The sequence below is a fragment of the Eschscholzia californica genome, unplaced genomic scaffold (assembly GCF_041429995.1).
Source record: "Eschscholzia californica isolate CP2 unplaced genomic scaffold, dmEscCali1.0.p SCAF_5, whole genome shotgun sequence".
Lineage (NCBI taxonomy): Eukaryota > Viridiplantae > Streptophyta > Magnoliopsida > Ranunculales > Papaveraceae > Eschscholzia > Eschscholzia californica.
The window spans coordinates 1,396,134-1,413,796 of NW_028238472.1; the positions used below are offsets into that span (position 1 = coordinate 1,396,134).

The 17,663-nt window shown below is 36.1% G+C and overlaps 3 protein-coding genes and 1 pseudogene across 3 annotated transcripts; 2 read left to right on the forward strand and 2 right to left on the reverse strand.

The window, feature by feature from the left end:
• The first annotated feature begins 212 nt into the window (after window positions 1-212).
• LOC147536038 (serine/threonine-protein kinase Nek2-like) lies at window positions 213-6,374 on the forward strand. Its single transcript, XM_086643590.1, has 15 exons — window positions 213-635; window positions 1,743-1,878; window positions 1,971-2,037; window positions 2,656-2,721; window positions 3,338-3,384; window positions 3,493-3,538; window positions 3,656-3,736; window positions 3,835-3,877; window positions 4,017-4,066; window positions 4,155-4,236; window positions 4,333-4,382; window positions 4,620-4,693; window positions 4,785-4,836; window positions 4,964-5,422; window positions 5,549-6,374. Exons 2-15 carry the CDS (start codon window positions 1,793-1,795, stop codon window positions 6,188-6,190), a joined length of 1,845 nt encoding a protein of 614 aa, XP_086499716.1. The 5' UTR covers window positions 213-635; window positions 1,743-1,792; the 3' UTR covers window positions 6,191-6,374.
• A 229-nt stretch (window positions 6,375-6,603) lies between these two features.
• LOC147536039 (putative F-box protein At1g32420) lies at window positions 6,604-8,026 on the reverse strand. Its single transcript, XM_086643591.1, has one exon. The coding sequence runs from the start codon at window positions 7,950-7,952 to the stop codon at window positions 6,642-6,644; it is 1,311 nt and encodes a 436-aa protein (XP_086499717.1). The 5' UTR covers window positions 7,953-8,026; the 3' UTR covers window positions 6,604-6,641.
• An 822-nt stretch (window positions 8,027-8,848) lies between these two features.
• On the forward strand, window positions 8,849-9,310 carry LOC147536040 (serine/threonine-protein kinase Nek2 pseudogene; annotated as a pseudogene).
• Window positions 9,311-15,105: 5,795 nt separating this feature from the next.
• On the reverse strand, window positions 15,106-17,080 carry LOC147536041 (putative F-box protein At1g32420). Its single transcript, XM_086643592.1, has 2 exons — window positions 16,938-17,080; window positions 15,106-16,583 (listed from the first exon to the last, which is right to left on the reverse strand). The coding sequence occupies exon 2, from the start codon at window positions 16,542-16,544 to the stop codon at window positions 15,234-15,236; it is 1,311 nt and encodes a 436-aa protein (XP_086499718.1). The 5' UTR covers window positions 16,545-16,583; window positions 16,938-17,080; the 3' UTR covers window positions 15,106-15,233.
• Window positions 17,081-17,663: the final 583 nt, after the last annotated feature.

Genomic DNA, 17,663 nt, shown 5'->3' on the forward strand with positions numbered 1-17,663 from the left:
GAGAGAGGGAAATTCCGGCCGGCTAACTTATTCTGGCGACTTGAGGAGGAGGGAGTGTTTGGTTTGAGTTTTTTTTGAGTTTGCACTATCTTTCCTGGAAACATTTTTGCTTTCTCTAAAACAGTAGCCAAATAAAAAGTTAGTACGAAGTAATATCTAAATTTGGTGTCTAATATAAGGTGTCTAATATAAGGTGTCCTTTTAACCATACTAGGTGTCTCTTTAACATCAAAACACCAACCATTTTCTTCTCTCTTTCTACATCACTACTTTCTCTCTCTTCTTCTCGGTTCTACTAGTACTTTTTAGAGAGAGAAAGAGAGAAACCTGTGAAAGTACTGAAAACGAACTCAACCAATTTGACTCTCTCTCTCTCTCTCTACTTTCTCTTTTCATACTTTGAAGTTTGAATTTCTGAAATCAGAACTTGATTTGACTCATTTTGCCGCTTTATCTTGCTAGTTGTTGTTGTTCTGTGAACAAAAATTAGGAGAAGAAGAGAAGAGTTTGCTGCAGATTTCTTCCTGAATCTCTCTCTCTCTCTCTATCTATTCAAATGCTGATAAGTTGAGTAGTTTATTTGTTTGGAATTTGAAGAGATCGCTTGGATCCATACTAACATCTTCGATTTCTAGGTATATCTTCTTCTTCTTCTTGTACATTTCTATGCTCTTTTTCATTTGTTGTATTCTACTTCATTTCTTACTCTTGCTGAAATTTGTGAAGATTTTGAGCTAAACTTCTGAAATTTGTGAAGATTTTGAACTTCTTCTGGTTTATTTGAGATTCTTTTGTGAGTTTTATACTTTGAAAGTTGTTAAGGTTTTTAGAGAAATTTACAAGTCTGAGACTTTCTGTTGTTTGAGCTATGAATCCTCCTCTTTTAGACTTTCTTTTGCTAACTCCATTCTCCTAGGTTTCTTTGTTTAGGGTTTCTTTGTTGCTTAAGTGGTTAATTGACTTTTAGTTCAAGCAAATTTGTCATTAGGTTTCTTTGAGTTTTCAGTTTGAAGCTGGATTGTGATTTGATTCTTGTTGTTTTTGGTTTGGAGATGAATTTACCAAGATATGTTACTATGTATAATTTGAAAGTATCTTTGTGAGGGAAATGTGTTCCTATAAGCATTAATTATCAACTTACCTATTGTCTTGATAAGTACATTATATGGCTTTATTTTTCATGTTTCCCCCTTTTAGTTAGAAAGCAGGAAGCTCAAATATTTTGGATTTAGGCATTAAAAGGTTATGGCATGTGTTGGTACACGATATAGGTAGTATTTAATGGCGAGGCAGGACTCGTGTTTCAATTTCTAATAGTCACGAGGAGAGTTAGAGGATAAGTAAAGTATATGGCTTAAGTTTTCATGTTTCCCCCTTTTAATTAGAAAGCGGGAAGCTCGAATATTTTGGATTAAGGCAGTAAAAAGTTTTAATGGCACGTGTTGGTACACGATATAGGTAGTATTTAATGGTGAGGCGGGGCTCGTGTTTCAATTTCTAATAGTCGGGAGGAAGTTAGATGATAGTGTAGGTCTCGCACTATGCATATATAGAAAACCTCTCAGGTGTTGTAGCATTTACGTTTCTATTTCCTCTTAGTTAAACCAATTTACTGTATGGAAACATGAATGCAATTAGTGCATCTTCTAAGAAGTAAATTTGTGATACCCTTTTTAAGTTCTAGTATTCCTTGGTTACTTTTGATTTTTCAATTCTAAAGTTTCATGTTGGTTTTATGCTAGGATTGGAAGTACTTTCGGTCTTGAAGCTGGAGAGATAATCAAAGCCAAGAATGGAGCAATACGAAGTACTGGAGCAGATAGGAAAAGGGGCTTTTGGATCTGCCCTTCTTGTGAAGCATAAGCATGAAAAGAAGAAGTGAGGATGAACCATAAGTTGAAGTTTAACATTCATTTTTAACACCCTCTCTTTGAGTTTTTACATTTTCTTCTAAATCCTTCTTTTTCAAGGTATGTGTTGAAAAAAATACGACTTGCCCGCCAGACTGACAGGTGCCGTAGGTCTGCCCACCAAGAGGTAAGTTTTATTTTTATACTATTTTCTTAAACCAAAGCAGCCTCGCAGCCGTACTATTTTGGTCAATATGTATATTGTTAGTTTGTTACTTAATCAAGTATATACCCGACATGCATCTCTTCATTCTTGGTAACTATGACCAAGTGAAAGCTTTTCAGTTTGAAAAAGATCTGCACCTCAGAGAAGTCTTGATATTTTGGTAACTTCAAATGCTGGAGGTCACTCAATAACTGCAGGAAAATGAATCAGCAGTTATCCTAGGAAACATCTACGCAACTAAATAGCAAAATATTTCAAAAGAATGATAGTCGCATGTAATTCTAAGATTCTCTGTTTCTTATTTTTAACAATTGAAAGCCCCAATTGGTTATGACTGATTCAATTAAAAGGACTAGTGTGTATTTTACGTTGGGGATTTCCTAGACTAAATCATCGTATATTTCTTCAATTCCTGTAGAGGATTGTGATAAAGTTTAAACTTCTCGGTTTTAGGTGTTCGCTTCCATTATATATGAGTAGGAGCACATATCAGATATTTAAGAATATGCTAATGGTATTTCAAATCTCAATTCCATATGTTCAAGCCACACTATGCTGAACTCTCTCCTAATTGTACAGATGGAGCTTATTTCCAAAGTAAGAAACCCGTTCATTGTGGAGTACAAAGATTCTTGGGTAGAAAAGGTCAGTGTTTTGCTGTAAACTAAATCAATTATGTTTATTTTCTACTTAGGGCACCTTTTCTTTTTATTTGTTATTGTTCTTGAAAATGATATTTCTTTCTCTATAACGCAAGGAATACTCTTTTCTCTGACTTCACTACTGCCTTGCTTGAAATTAGTGTAATTTGGTTAGAGGTTTTGTTAATTGAGAATGTCGTTGGATCTTCTAAATACGTTTTTTAAACTTATTGATGATATTAAGTAGCAGTCAAAATTTGTATCCATTTTAAAATGCATGGATGATGAGTAAGTTATGGTCCTATCTGGTGTCGTGTACTGGTAGTTGTTTATCCTTTCTTTCTCAGTCACATCTTCCATTTTATAATTTTTATATCATGGAGGTAGGGGGTTTCCCTGTCTTTAAGGCCTATGGCTGCATGAACTTATTAAAATCAATCTAGAGAACTGAGGGCAGGGGTGTCTCCTCAGTGGATGTAAAGGGATAAACCCTAGGCTTGAAGTATAGCCTGTTTAATCATGTGTTTTTTCTCCTTCAGAACTACGGTATGTTTTGGTCCCAACACTGTTCGGTTGCTTGAAGCATCCTTCCTTGACAATGTTGCTGTATTTCTTCTCAGGGTTGCTATGTATGTATAATCATTGGCTATTGTGAGGGAGGAGATATGTAAGTTACCTTTGACGTCGCTGAAATGAATGTTTTGATTGATTGACCTTGGCAAGTAACCTTCACATACATCTGTTAAATTCCATACTACGTTCTTTGATCGTACAGGGCTGAAGCTATAAAAAGAGCCAATGGTGTTTATTTCACTGAAGAGGTTGGCTTTTTCAGCTATAAACTGATTCAATCTTCCTCTTATTATTTACTTTCACTTCGAAGGCAACACATTCAGCGAATACTATCTCAATAATAGTTCGACATATTGTATTTGTAGAAGCTCTGCAAGTGGATTGTCCAACTCTTAATGGCGCTTGATTACTTGCACGCAAAGCACATTCTTCACCGCGATGTCAAGGTTCGCAACATCTTTAAAACTGCAACTACTTGATGTTTATTTGGTGAGGCATTCTCCGTTGTCTTCTATACTGACACTGTTTTACAAATTGTACTCAGTGCTCGAATATATTCTTGACGAAAGATCAAGACATACGTTTAGGCAAGTGATTCGTACACTTTCGTTGTCTTCACGTTATATATTTGTATATGTAAACAGAATAATCGGTTGCCATATTTGGGACAAGAGAATCCCTCATTCTTCTCAAAATAGCTTCCTAAACTGAGTCTCTCTGCTACAGGTGATTTTGGTTTGGCCAAAGTGCTGACGTCTGATGATCTTGCTTCTTCTGTGAGTGTCATGGCTGACAAAATGGCTCTTTTGTTTAAATTATGATTTTCGATGAACATCATTAATTAGGGTTGTTGGCTCAACACAGGTTGTCGGAACTCCTAGCCATATGTGCCCGGAGCTTCTTGCTGATATTCCTTATGGTTCAAAGTCAGATATCTGGTCCTTAGGTATTCAAATCATTTTCTTTTTTCCTTCTATCCGTTTGAATTCTTCTAAACAGTATAAACACAAACCTTGATTTGTTGATCTGCTTTTCTATCCAGGATGTTGTATATATGAAATGGCTGCTCATAGGGCCGCCTTTAAAGCCTTCGTAAGTGTTAGAGCCTCTCTATTAAGTACCATTTGGATAAATATTTATTGCCGTTTGAACACTGCATAAGCACCAAATGCTTGTTATATGTTATATTGCCAGACAGTCCTTGATTTTGTCTTCAAATTATTTGAAAGCTATTCCGTAATCACTGAGAGAATATGTACCGTTATAACTCTTTTATTCCGAGTGGCCTACCATGGGGTTTTGCATTAAATTTCTCGTCTCTCTCATTAGGACATGCAAGCTCTTATCAACAAAATAAACAAGTCTATAGTGGCACCTCTTCCAACCATTTATTCCGCTGCACTGTGAGTCCACTTCTTTCATTTTCAGTCTATAATCATCATACTTTGTGTACTTTATATTGTTACTGATCATTTTTTTTGTTCCAATGTTTAGCCGTGGACTTATTAAAAGCATGTTACGGAAAAATCCAGAACTTCGGCCTAGTGTAAGTTCCAATTCTACCTCGAGGCGATAATACTGTTTCGGATTTTCTTCACAGCCAGCACTAAGAATCTTCTTTCTTTATGTTTATATTTTTTTTCTCACTTTATTCGCATCATCCAATTGTCCAGGCTGCTGAACTGCTTGCACACCCACATCTTCAGCCTTACGTTCTTAAGATCCACCTAAAATACGAAAACCCTAGATGCAATACTTTACCAACAAACTGGACTGAACCTAATTGCATGAGAAAATCTAGATCCCAAGAGCCTGAAGGTTCTTTGTTAACAGACAGAGAGAAAAGGCGATCCTTTAGCAATGACAGGATTTTGAATCCATTTACATATGGAGATGATCAAGATTCTCAGTGTTCTACTCGAAGAATACAGGAGGTCTCAGGTTATGTGAATCAAAGGCTAGCTGGATTATCTGTTAACAGCAGCCATGAAGTGATACGACCTGATAAACCAAATGCGAAGAGTGTTAAGACACCAAGAATGACTCCAGCAAAAGCTTCTGGAACAGCGGCAACACCTAGGAGACGGACAGAGCCGTCAAAAAAGGTTCATTATGGTTCAAACCGTGAATCGGTAAGCCTATATGAAAGTCATACTATATAAATAGTCTGAAGTACTATTTCTTCTTCATGTTTAATTATAATGTCTCTTTCAAGACACAATTATGAATTGACTATTTAGTTATGTTCATGAATATAGCTCCCATCATTGCACACTCCAGCAAATAAATCTGTTCGAACATCTCGTCGAGCCTCCCTGCCATTGCCTACTCCAACAAGAACAGGAGCACTAGAGTCCCCTTGCAGACCCACCAGCACTCTCCTCTACCGTATGAATTCACCAGATGTCTCTGTAAACGCTCCCAGAATTGACAGAATGGCAGAATTCCCATTGGCTTCTTCAGAGGACCCTCCTTTTAGCATTCGCAGAACCTTGTCATCTGCACAAGGCTCTTCTACTTCACCACATTATGGGGATCGATCAATCACCAAAGACAAATGTACAATTCATTTTAACGACAAAGCTTTTGGCAGGGCAAGCTTCTCTGATGCATTTGACAGGAATAATTGGGAGGATGGAAGTGAATGCTCGGTTAGGAATCCAACAGACTTCGATGCATTAGATTTCAGACAGAGGCAGTTCGATACCTCATCATATCGACAAAGAGCAGAAGCTTTGGAAGGGGTACTTGAGTTTAGTGCTCGGCTTCTTCAACAGGAGAGATTTGAAGAGCTTGGAGTATTACTGAAACCATTTGGTCCTGGTAAGGTCTCACCGAGAGAAACTGCTATTTGGTTGACTAAGAGCTTTAAAGAGACAACAACGAAGCAAGCACGATGAAAACTAGATGTCTTTCCGATTCAATGACTACAGCAAATGACTCCAACATCAAAATTTTAATTCCTGATTTTGATCTCTCTTTAGTGTAAACCTCTTGATGTTAGTCCGAAATGATATCTGTTACGATAATTTTGGTAGTCGAAGGACAATATATCATTTCTGAAATTATGATGATTGTTAGCAACTAAGGAGAGTATCTGGTGGAGCTGTGCTGTCATGATCTCATCGAAATATATCAGATCTCTCTCTCCTTAAGGAGGAAATTTTCTTTGTAAGTTAAGGTCAAAATTGTCATTTTGGGCACGTGTGCGAAAACATCAGTTTAACTGGTTTTAACAATGGAAGGGATAAGTTCAATTACTAATTAAAAGAGGGGAAAGTTGAATTAAACATTATTTATAGAGATCAAGTTCAAATAACCTAAAAAATGTAATATTGCAAATTTAACATGCTAAACACTTTTCAAGAATGTTGTAATCGAAGCAGCATAACGAATATCGCTAGGCCAAATCCAAGAAGGGATTCCTCCAATATCGACCTTGTTCGATATATTTTTCTTTCGATCGAAAGAATAAAAAGAAACACTATACTTATTTTTCGTATCATTATGTCTATAGACAGGATCTAAATATAAATATTCATTAGTTTTTATGACTACTATTTGATCAAATATCGTGTGAAGACGAAGATCTTCTCTCAAACGAAAAGGGAAGTTGATAGTCAGCTCTGACCAATTTTTGTCACTAGTTATTGTTGTGATCCCCTTCTTGTCATCATCATCTAATATCCAGAGCTTGACAGTATACCAACCAGTTATAGTTTGAAGAGCTACACGTCCATCTACTTCCAATAAATAAATATCCGGGTTTTCATCTAGGTTATATTCTCTAGGCCGAGCGAGTATAAACTCAGGGATTGAAATATATCTAAACTTCTCACTCCCAACATCAAATGCAACCATGAATAATACCTGATCAGTATCTGATGTCAAATCAATTCCTTTGAAGAAGCTACGAGAGGTCCAATATATAGTACCATTCACATGAACAGAAGAACGATCTAGAATAAGAAAAACATCATCGACAGGATTGTCGGCTTGATTGACCCTTCTCCATGCATTAATCTTATTACCGGTGACTCTCCCGCGGCCGTTTACTACGGTTAAGACCTCACAAACTTGTTTAACTTTATGAGAATGATCTCGACCCCACGTTGCCAAGACCAACTTGTATTCATTAGTAACATGATCATATCCAAATTGGGAGGCTAAGTAGGTGTAGCCATAATGGCGCCATCTTTCGAAGTCTTGCTTAAATAATGGTGATACGAACAATCGCGATTCTTCCCCTGTATTGATATTATATAAATAGGGATCATGGTTTAACCTTTCGTCGATAAGACAAATCCAACCATTAATACAGTTTGTTATTTGATCAGGACGGAACGATAATGTGGTCTTTATAGTACTATCAATGGTTGTTATTCTTCCTTCTCCTCTGGAACAACTTTCAATCAGATTACCTGTCAATATGTAATAATCCCAAGGCGCCTCTTGGGATAATTGAACTATCATCAAGAGATTAGGGTTACGTTGTGGAATAATGGAATTCCATTGTTTACAGACGGATTTGAAACGAGCAAGTGACTTTACTGGTAATCTTGTTAATATCTCATGTACTACTATATCTTCATCAAGAACAATACAACAACCATTACTAATACTAGTAGTATTGTTAGGATAATCATCAGTTACAATCTCCATCTTCTTGTTAGGAGAAGGTAGGTTGAGCAACGAGAGGATACTAGCTAGGGTTTTTTTATGAAGTTTGGGAAACCTAAATTAGGTGGTTTTTATTTTATACTTTAGACCCTGGGACTATGAGTAATTGAGGGTACTCCCTCTTTAAAGATTTTGTAATGGAGTTTACTCCTCCCACAGCAATATCCGCTGCTATTATGTTTGGATGGATTTTTTTTGTGACCAAAGTACCCCTTCTTAGCTTAAACTGTGGAAACACCCTTCTTACCCAAGCTAAGTTCAGCCACCACTCGGCCAACATCATCATCATCATCATCATCATCATCTATCTCCCCCCTTCACGAACGTCGACTTCACCTTTTGTCTCTATCTTTCTTTGCCTCGAAAGTTTTACATATTTTAGGTTAGTGTAAAGTTGTTCGACTTTTTGTTGATACAGCCATAATGGTTTGGTTTTTAATTAATTGTTGTGGGTATTTTGTTTTACAAATTTGATATTTATGCAATTTTAGAAATTTTGATCGCCACATAAAAGGAGAAGGTGAAGAGAGGAGAAAAAGAGAAACGAGAGGGGACTCGAGAGGAACGGTAGAGAGCATGAGAGAGGGGAGTAAGGATTAAGAGAAAAAGTTGTACTAATATACACAAAAGGAGTAGTACTAAAGTTGTTTTTTTCTTTGTTCATGTTAAATTATAATGTTTCTTTTAAGACACAATTATGCAAGAAGACTTTAATCCTGACTATTTGGTTATGTTCATGAATATAGCTCGCATCATCGCACACTCCAGCAAATAAATCTATTCGGACATCTCGTCAAGCTTCCCTACCATTGGCAACTCCAACAAGAATAGAAGCACTAGAGTCCCCTTGCAGACCCACCAACACTCTCATCTACCGTATGAATTCACCAGATGTCTCTGTAAATGCTCCCAGAATTGACAGAACGGCAGAACTCCCATTGGCTTCGTCAGAGGACCCTCCTTTTAGCATTCGCAGAACCTTATCATCTGCGCAAGGCTCTTCTGCTTCACCACATTATGGGGATCGATCAATAACCAAAGACAAATGTAAAATTCATTTTAATGATAAAACTTTTGCCAGGGCAAGCTTTTTTGATGAATCTGACAGGAATGATTGGGAGGATGGAAGTGAATGCTTGGTTAGGAATCCAACAGACTTCGACGCATTAGATGTCAGACAGAGACAATTTGATAACTCATCATATCGACAAAGAGCAGAGGCCTTGGAAGGGGTATTTGAGTTTTGTGCTCGGCTTCTTCAACATGAGAGATTTGAAGAGCTCAGAGTATTACTGAAACCATTTGGTAGGTCTCACCCAGAGAAACTTCTATTTGGTTGACTAAGAACTTTAAAGAAACAACATCAAAGCAAACTAGATTTCTTTCCGACTGAATGATTACAACAAATGACTGCAGCAAAGAAAATTTAATTCCTGATTTTGATTTCCTCTCTTTAGTGTACCCCTTTTGATGTTAGTCCGAAATGATATCTGTTAAGATAATTTTGGTAGTCGGACAATATATCATTTATGAAATTATGTAATGGTTTCGCAGTTTCAGAAACAGATTGGGAGATAACTTCTGAAATTATAGACTAGATTTCTAGTTTGCGTAAGTTGAATTAAACGTTATTTGTAGCGGATCAAGTTCAAATAACCCAAAAAAAAGTAGTATTATTCAAATTGAGAACACGCTAAACACTTTTTAAGAATGTTGTAAACAAAGGAGCCCTATAAATATAGCTAGGCGGAATGCAAGAGGGGATTCCTCCAATACTAACCTTGGTCAATACATTCTTCCTCCGATCGAAAGAATAAAAAGAGAAATTGTGCTTTTTTTTCGTATAATAACGTCCATGTTTACTACGAAAACCTGTATATCCAAGAGATTTTATGACTATTTGATCAAATATCGTATAAAGATGAAGACGCTGATGTTCTCCCAAAAAAAAAGGTAAGTTGATAGTCAGCTCAGACCAAATTTTGTCACTAGTCATTTTTGTGATCCCTTTCTTGTCATCATCAAATATCCAAAGCGTGACAGTATAACAACCAGTTATAACTTGAAGAGCTACACGTCCGTCTATTTCCAATAAATGAATATCCGGGATTTCATCTAGGTTATATTCTCTAGGCCGATCAAGTATAAACTCAGGGATTGAAATATATCTAAACTTCTCACTCCCAACATCAAATGCAACCATGAATAATACCTCATCTGAACCTGATATCAAAAAGTTGCTTTTAAAGCTACGAGAGGTCCAATATATAGTACCATTCACATGAACAAGAACGACCGAATACAACAAAAACATCATCGACATGAAAGTCAACTTGGTTGACCCTTCTCCATGCATTAATCGTATTATTGGTGACTGTCCCGCGGCCGTTTACTACGGTTAAGATCTCACAAATTTGTTTAACTTCATCAGAACCATCTCGACCCCACGAAGCCAAGACCAACTTGTATTCATTAGTAACATGATCATATCCAAATTGGGAGACTAAGTATTTGTAGCAATCCAAACTTTTGAAGTCTTGCTTAAATAATGGTGATACGAACAATCGTGATTCTTCTCCTGTATTGATGTTATATAAACAGGGATCATGGTTCAACGAATTGTCGATAAGACAAACAAAACCATTAATACAGTTTGTTATTTGATTAGGACAGAATGGTAATCCTGTCTTTATAATACTATCAATGGTTGTTCTTCTTCCTTCTCCTCTAAAACTTTCAATCAGATTACCTGTCAATATGTAATAATCTGGATCAACTCCCCACCACTTATCCGGTGATGGAACTATTATCAAGAGATTAGGGTTACGTTGTGGAATAACGGAATTCCATTGTTTACAGACGGATTTGAAACGAATAAGTGACTTTGCTGGTAACTTGGTTAATATCTCATGTATCACTATATTTTCATCAAGATTAATACAGAAGACATTACTAGCAGTAGTATTGTTAGTAATAAGATTAACAGACTCACCAGGTACAATCCCCATGCTTCTTGTTAGGAGAAGGTAGCTAGCTAGCTAGCTAGGGTTTTGTTGATGAGAATCCTGAGATAAATAGATAGTATATAATATAATCTCATACACGGTTAGGGTTTTTATAAGGTTTGGGAAACCTAAAATAGATGGTTTCTATTTTATACTTTAGACCCTGGGATTATGAGTGATTGAGGGTACTCCCCCTTTAAAGAATTAGTAATGGAGTTTACCCCTCCCATGACGATATATCCGCTGCTATTATGTTTGGATGGAATTTTTGTGACCAAAGTACCCCTTCTTAGCTCAAATTAAGGAAACACCCTTCTTACCCAAGCTAAGTTCAGCCACCCCTGGACCAACATCATCGTCATCTATCTCCCCCCTTCACGAACGTCAACTTCACCTTTTGTCTCTATCTATTTTTGCCTCGAAATCTTACATGCTTATTTTATGTTAGCTTAAAGTTGTTCGACCTTAAAACAATTTTAATTAATTGTTGTAGGTATTGTGATTTACAAGTTTGATATTTATACAATTTTCAGAATTAGGATCGTCACAAAAAAAAAGGAGAAGGTGAAGAAGAGAGTAGGAGAACAAGAAAAACGAGCGGGGAGTAGAGACGAAAGGTAGAGAGCATTATTTTCATGGAGTAAATTCAAATAACCTTAAAACAAGTAATATTGTTCAAATTTAAAACATGCTAAACACTTTTTAACCAGGTTGTGAATACATTAGCTAAATTAATATCGGAGGACTCAATCAAATGGGGGAGCCCTCGAATATAAAACTTGGTCAATATATTCTTCCTCCAGTCGAAAGCATAAAGAGAGACAATTTGCTCATACTTCATATCTTTATGTTCGTCAAAACGATATGAAAAATCTGTATCATCCCAAGTTCTTAAGATTATTTGATCAAATATTGTATGAAGACGAAGCATCCGATCTTCCTCCCAACAAAATGGTAAGTCAACAGTCACTTCAGACCATTTTTTGTCATCAGTGATAGTCCGTTTTTTGTCATCATCAAATATCCAGAGCTTGATAGTATAACAATTTATTTTAATTTGAAGAGTTACACATCCGTCTACTTCCAATAAATCAATACTCGGGTCTGAACAATTTGCATCTCTTATGTGTTTTCTAGACTGATCAAGTATAAACTCAGGGACTCGAATATACCTTAACTTCTCACTCCCAACATCAAATGCAACCATGAATACCTTCTCAAAACGTCTCCAAAAAAAAGTGTAGGTTAAAAGAGCTCCAGTATATAGTACCATTGACATGAACAGAAGGATCTGCAATTCCTACATCAACATCGACTTGATTGATATTTCTCCATGCATTATTCTCGTTGATTCCGCCTACTACAGTTAAGACCTCACAAATTTGTTTAAACTTACCAGAATGATCTCGACCACACCAGGTCCAGACCAACTTGTGTTCATTAGTAACAGAATCTAATCCCAATTGGGAGCCTAAGTAGTCGACTCCACCGCCCCTGCTTTTCGCTTGCATTAATAATGGTCATATGAACAATGGTGATTCTATTCCTGTATTTATGTTATATAAACATGGATCATGGTTGAAGTCTGGGTCAATAAGACAAATCAAACCATTAATGCAGTTTGTTATTTTCTCAGTAATAAGCAATGGAGTTTACCCCTTCCACTAACATTTTCCGCTACTATTGTATTTGGATGGATTTTTGTAACCAAAATACCCTTCACTGATTCAAACTACGGAAATACCCTTCTTACCTGAGCCAAATTCAGCCACCCTCGGGCCTCGACAGTCGACCCACATCATCTTCTATCTTCCTCCCACCACGAACATCGACTATACCCTTTACTTGTGTTTTAAGTTTTAGTGGTGTTTGTGAAGACTGATTGTTGGTTTTTGTAGTGGTGGTTGTAGTAGTAGGGTATCAATGGGGGGTTGGAGATGTAAAGAAGAAAAAGATTTTAAACTGAGTTATTATTTTTAATTTGATCCCTAAAGAATTTTTGTTTTTGTCCCCAAAATGGTTTGTAAATACCAAAGTTTTATAATTTGGTCTTAAAAAGCAAAAGGTTTCATGTATTGGAGAAACTTGATTAGTTTTTGGTGGTACAAAATTTTACATGGTGGAAAATCAAAATTTTTCTTTTAAACACACATCTGTCTGTTTTTATCTCTCTTAAGATCAAGAACATGAAACTTATGCCTTTGAATCGACCTCAACATTAAAACCAAGATCTATGTTGGAAAAAATGTTGTTTAAGTTGAAATGGAAGGTCTAAGAAAATCAATGAATTAATAAAATAATGTTGATCACTAGACTTCAAAGCTCGAGACTCGGTTCTTTTTAGACAGTAATTCGCCCCTTTGTGGTACGAAACCACTAGTACACAACATGTTAGGAATTATGCCTTCAGGGGACAATGAAGCCCTTCAACAACTGCTTGGTTCAAAGGTTATACGCTTTGACCAAGACCAATCTGTATTAATAAACTAATAATGCAAATGAAAACCAACTTCGAATTCAACAAACAGTGCTTATAACAAATTACCCAAACAATCAATTCTTCAAACTTGAGTATAACATAAAAAATGAGAGAAAGAGAGAGAGAAGACTTGTTGGATGACTTTGTTTTTTCCTTCATCCCTCTTAGAATGAATAACAACTTATTTATAAGAGTTACTTTCCAAATGACCCCGTGGTTTATGACCAACTTCTCGCGTTGCCCCCCTAGTTTATAAAAAATAATTAGATGACCCATTTGTTGCCGTTATCGCTTCGTGGTCGTTAAAGTCTGATTTCTTATTCCAAAGTTATCCTTCTTTTAATTCTTTCACATTAACTATCTCTCTCTAAAGGAGATGATGAGAGAGAGAAATTTTTATTTTTTAGAAAGAAAGCTTCCTTCCCGAGCTAGAGATAGAAAGTTTTGGAGAGAGAAAGTGAGTTGCTACTTCTAATAAATTTTCTGGTGGGTTAGACTTCTTGAAGTATTTGAAGAATTTGGAAAAGCTTGATCTTTTTAACAATGTATTTTCTAGTAAGTTCCAGCTTTTTTTAAAAGTAATCATCCTCCGCAAGTTCTCAGGCTTTTTGGTAAGAAAGATCTTCAAATACGAGAACATAAGCCATGGATGTGTTGAAAGGTAATTAGTAATTTTCTAGAAAATAATCATCTATGTTTTAAGTATGTTTTTGATTACATAAGAGTTATCTTAATCAAGAGTTAAGAATTATGTTAATCAATAATTGATAGTTTAGGAAATCAAGAGTTTGGAGTTTATAATTCTAAGAGTGTAGAAGTTAATGTAAGAGTTATGTCTATCATCTATGATCTATATAAATAAATGTTTTTGTAATGAGAAGATATCAAGCAAAAAGCTAAAAACAATATAAGTTTAGCAATTATCTTCTTGCTATTCTTCTTGTAAGAACAAGAAAAGCACCCAACAGGATGAACATAAAAAAAAAAAAAAAAAATTTCCCACCCAAGCGTCATGTACTCGTAGAAAATGCATCAGCACCATCAAGAACAAAACCCAAAACACGCAAATTAATCAGGATCAACTCATCGACCTTCAATTGATAAGAAGAAAAAACACAAGAAGAACACCAGAGGTTGGATGATTGGGTTCACAGTGGGTGCAATAACTGGAATTGGGTCAGGATTATTCTTCTTTTTCTTGTTTAAGTTTCTACCATTTTTAGAGAAAGATGATGGTTTAGTATCACTTGGGATTATGGGAAGAGGTGGGTGTGGAGAATTTTATATATCTGAATTACCAAGAAGTAATGGAAGATTGATAGCAATCAAGGAGATAAATCAACCAAAAAATTGATGTTAATGAAGGAGACAGTAAGCATTTAATCAAGAACCTTCACACCTTCAACTAACTGCATTAATCCAACACAAGACTTAATCACAAATGTGTAAGTACATACATGATAGGTATATCATGGATTTGAACCTTCATTTTAGCACAAACTCAAAGTTTTATGAGAATGCTATGGTGAACGTATCTTGAACATAGAATCCTTTAGTAATAAAACCGAAGTCTTCCCACATATTTGTTTCGGTGAGTCCGAGTTTTCATACTCCACGCGTTAATGGCCATGTGAAATATCAATTTAACCGATTTTAACAACGAAAGGTGATAAGTTCAATTACTAATTAAAAAAAGGGTACGGTAAATTAAATATTAGTTCCAAGGATTAAGTTCAAATAACCTAACAAATATGCAATATTGTTCAGATTCAGAACAAGCTAAACATTTTTTAAGAATGTCCTAAAGAAAGCAGCAGAATGAATATCCCTAAGGGGAATCCAAGAGGGGATTCCTCCAATATCGAACTTCGTCAATGCATTCTCCCTCCGATCGAAAGAATAAAGAGAGAGGTTCTGTTTCTTCTCCGCATCATTTGGTTCATGAAAACCATATAAATCTTTATAAGTTCTTAAGATTATTTGATCAAATATCGTATGAAGATGATACCGTTGTTTTTTCCAATAAATAGGTAAGTTGATAGTCACCTCAGACCAATTTTTGTCACTAGCCATTGTTGTGATCACCTTCTTGTCATCGTCAAATATCCAGAGCTTGATAATATAACAATTTATTTTAATTTGAAGTGCTACTCGGCCGTCTACTTCCAATAAATCAATACTTGGGTTTGAACAATTTGCATCTCTTAACTGTTTTCTAGACTGATCAATTATAAACTTAGGAACTTGGATATACCTGAACTTCTCACTCCGAACATCAAACGCAACTATGAGTACCTCATGAATACATGTATTTAAAATGTGTAGGTCAAAAGAGCTCCAATATATAGTACCATTCACATGAACAGAAGGATCTGCAATTCCTACATCAACATCGACTCCATTGATATTTCTCCATGCATTATTCTCGTTGATTCTGCTTCCGCCTACTACGGTTAAGACCTCACAAACTTGTTTAAACTCACCAGAATCATCTCGACCACACCAGGCCCAAACCAACTTGTATTCATTAGTAACAGGATCTAATCCAAATTGGGAGGCTGCATATTTGAACCTAACACCCCTTTTGATCTCTTGCTTTAATAATGGCGATATGAACAATGTCGTTTCTTCTCCTGTATTGATGTTATATAAACAGGGATGATGTTTGAACTCTGAGTCAATTAAACAAATCAATCCATCAATGCAGTTTGTTACTTTATCAGGATTGAATGGTAATGTGGTCTTTATAGTACTATCAATAATGGAAGCTACTGCCACTTCTTCTGTTCTTTCTCGTCTGCAACTTTCAATCTTACCCGTCAATACGAAATAATCTGGCCGTCGATCGCGTTTCAGCCTCGCATCCTGTGATGGAACTATTATCAAGAGATTATGGTTACGTTGCGGAATAACGGAATTCCATTTTTTACAGACGGATTTGAAACGAATAAGTGACTTTATTGGTAATCTGGTTAATATCTCTTGTATTACCATATCTTCGTCAAGAATAACACAACAGCCATTACTAATACTAGTGGTCGTCTTTCTCTTCTTCTTCTTCTGCAATGTGTCATCAGGTACAATCTCCATCTTCTTGCTAGGAGCAGTTAGGTCAAGCAAATCAATACCCTACTCAACAAAAAATAGGAGTATATGACTTAACATCACTTATAGGACCAATTTGACCAAAATTATGAACCACTTTCCAAACAGTCACTAATTGAAACAAATTTTAAGCAAATTAGGGCAAATCAGAATAATTAACAACCTAGGGCAAAATTAAACCTAAGTGATTAGGTTACAATGAGGCAAATCACTTCAAAATTACTAAACATCTAGCAACTTGAGTAATACAAGGAGTCTGACCTTAAAATCTAGGTCGAAATTATGACATCAAGATCATCACATTAACACTCAAGTAAGAGATTAGGGCAAAAGCACAAAAAGAAAAAAGAAATCCAGTGGAGGAGAGAGAGAATGAACCTGTTTGGGTTTGTAGAAAGAGGAGGGAGATAAAGAATAATGGTAGAAATCCTAGGGTTTTTTTTTATTCGAGGATGAGGAAGAAGGAAATCATTGTTGTTTTTAGGGTTTTGAATTTTGATAAAGTTTGGGAACCCCAAAATAGATGTTCTCTTTTTTTTTTTGGAAAAATATAGAAGAGTTAATTCCTATTTGGCCCCCTACTTTGCAACAGCTTCCTTCATCGCCCCCTATTTTCTATAATTTCAAATATGACCCCCTTTTTTTATGTAAATGTCCTAACTACCCTTCCGTTCAAAAGAAAATTAAAAAGAAAACATAAATTCCACCTCACTTCCCTCTCCACTACTTATCTCTCTCCAACTCACCTCTCTCACTCTCTCCGACTCACCACTCTCTTCTCCGATGAAGGTCGCCGCCCGGTGACCTTCAAAAAGAAAAATCCGTAATCTCTCTCTCCAAGTCACTTATCTCTTCTCCGATAAAGGTCACCGGCCTGAAAATTTTCCGGTCGGCAACCTTCAAACTTAAATTTTTTTTCTCTCATTTCATCTCTCTCTAAAAACTTTCCGGCCGGCGACTTTTGTCGGAGAAGGTAATGGTGAGTTGGAGAGAGAGAGAGGAGTGAGATGGAGAGAGAGAGGTGACGTGAAGAGAAATAAGTGGTGGAGAGGGAAGTGAGGTGGAATTAATGTTTTATTTTTAATTTTATTTTGAAAAAATATT

Bases quoted from the DNA above. Each gene is read 5' to 3' on its own strand.
- LOC147536039 (XM_086643591.1), bottom strand. From the start codon at position 7,952: ATGGAGATTGTAACTGATGATTATCCTAACAATACTACTAGTATTAGT.
- LOC147536038 (XM_086643590.1), top strand. From the start codon at position 1,793: ATGGAGCAATACGAAGTACTGGAGCAGATAGGAAAAGGGGCTTTTGGA. The intron at 1,879-1,970 runs GTGAGGATGAAC...TTCTTTTTCAAG, and splicing joins CATAAGCATGAAAAGAAGAA to GTATGTGTTGAAAAAAATAC. The intron at 3,539-3,655 runs GTTGGCTTTTTC...TTGTATTTGTAG, and splicing joins GTGTTTATTTCACTGAAGAG to AAGCTCTGCAAGTGGATTGT.
- LOC147536041 (XM_086643592.1), bottom strand. From the start codon at position 16,544: ATGGAGATTGTACCTGATGACACATTGCAGAAGAAGAAGAAGAGAAAG.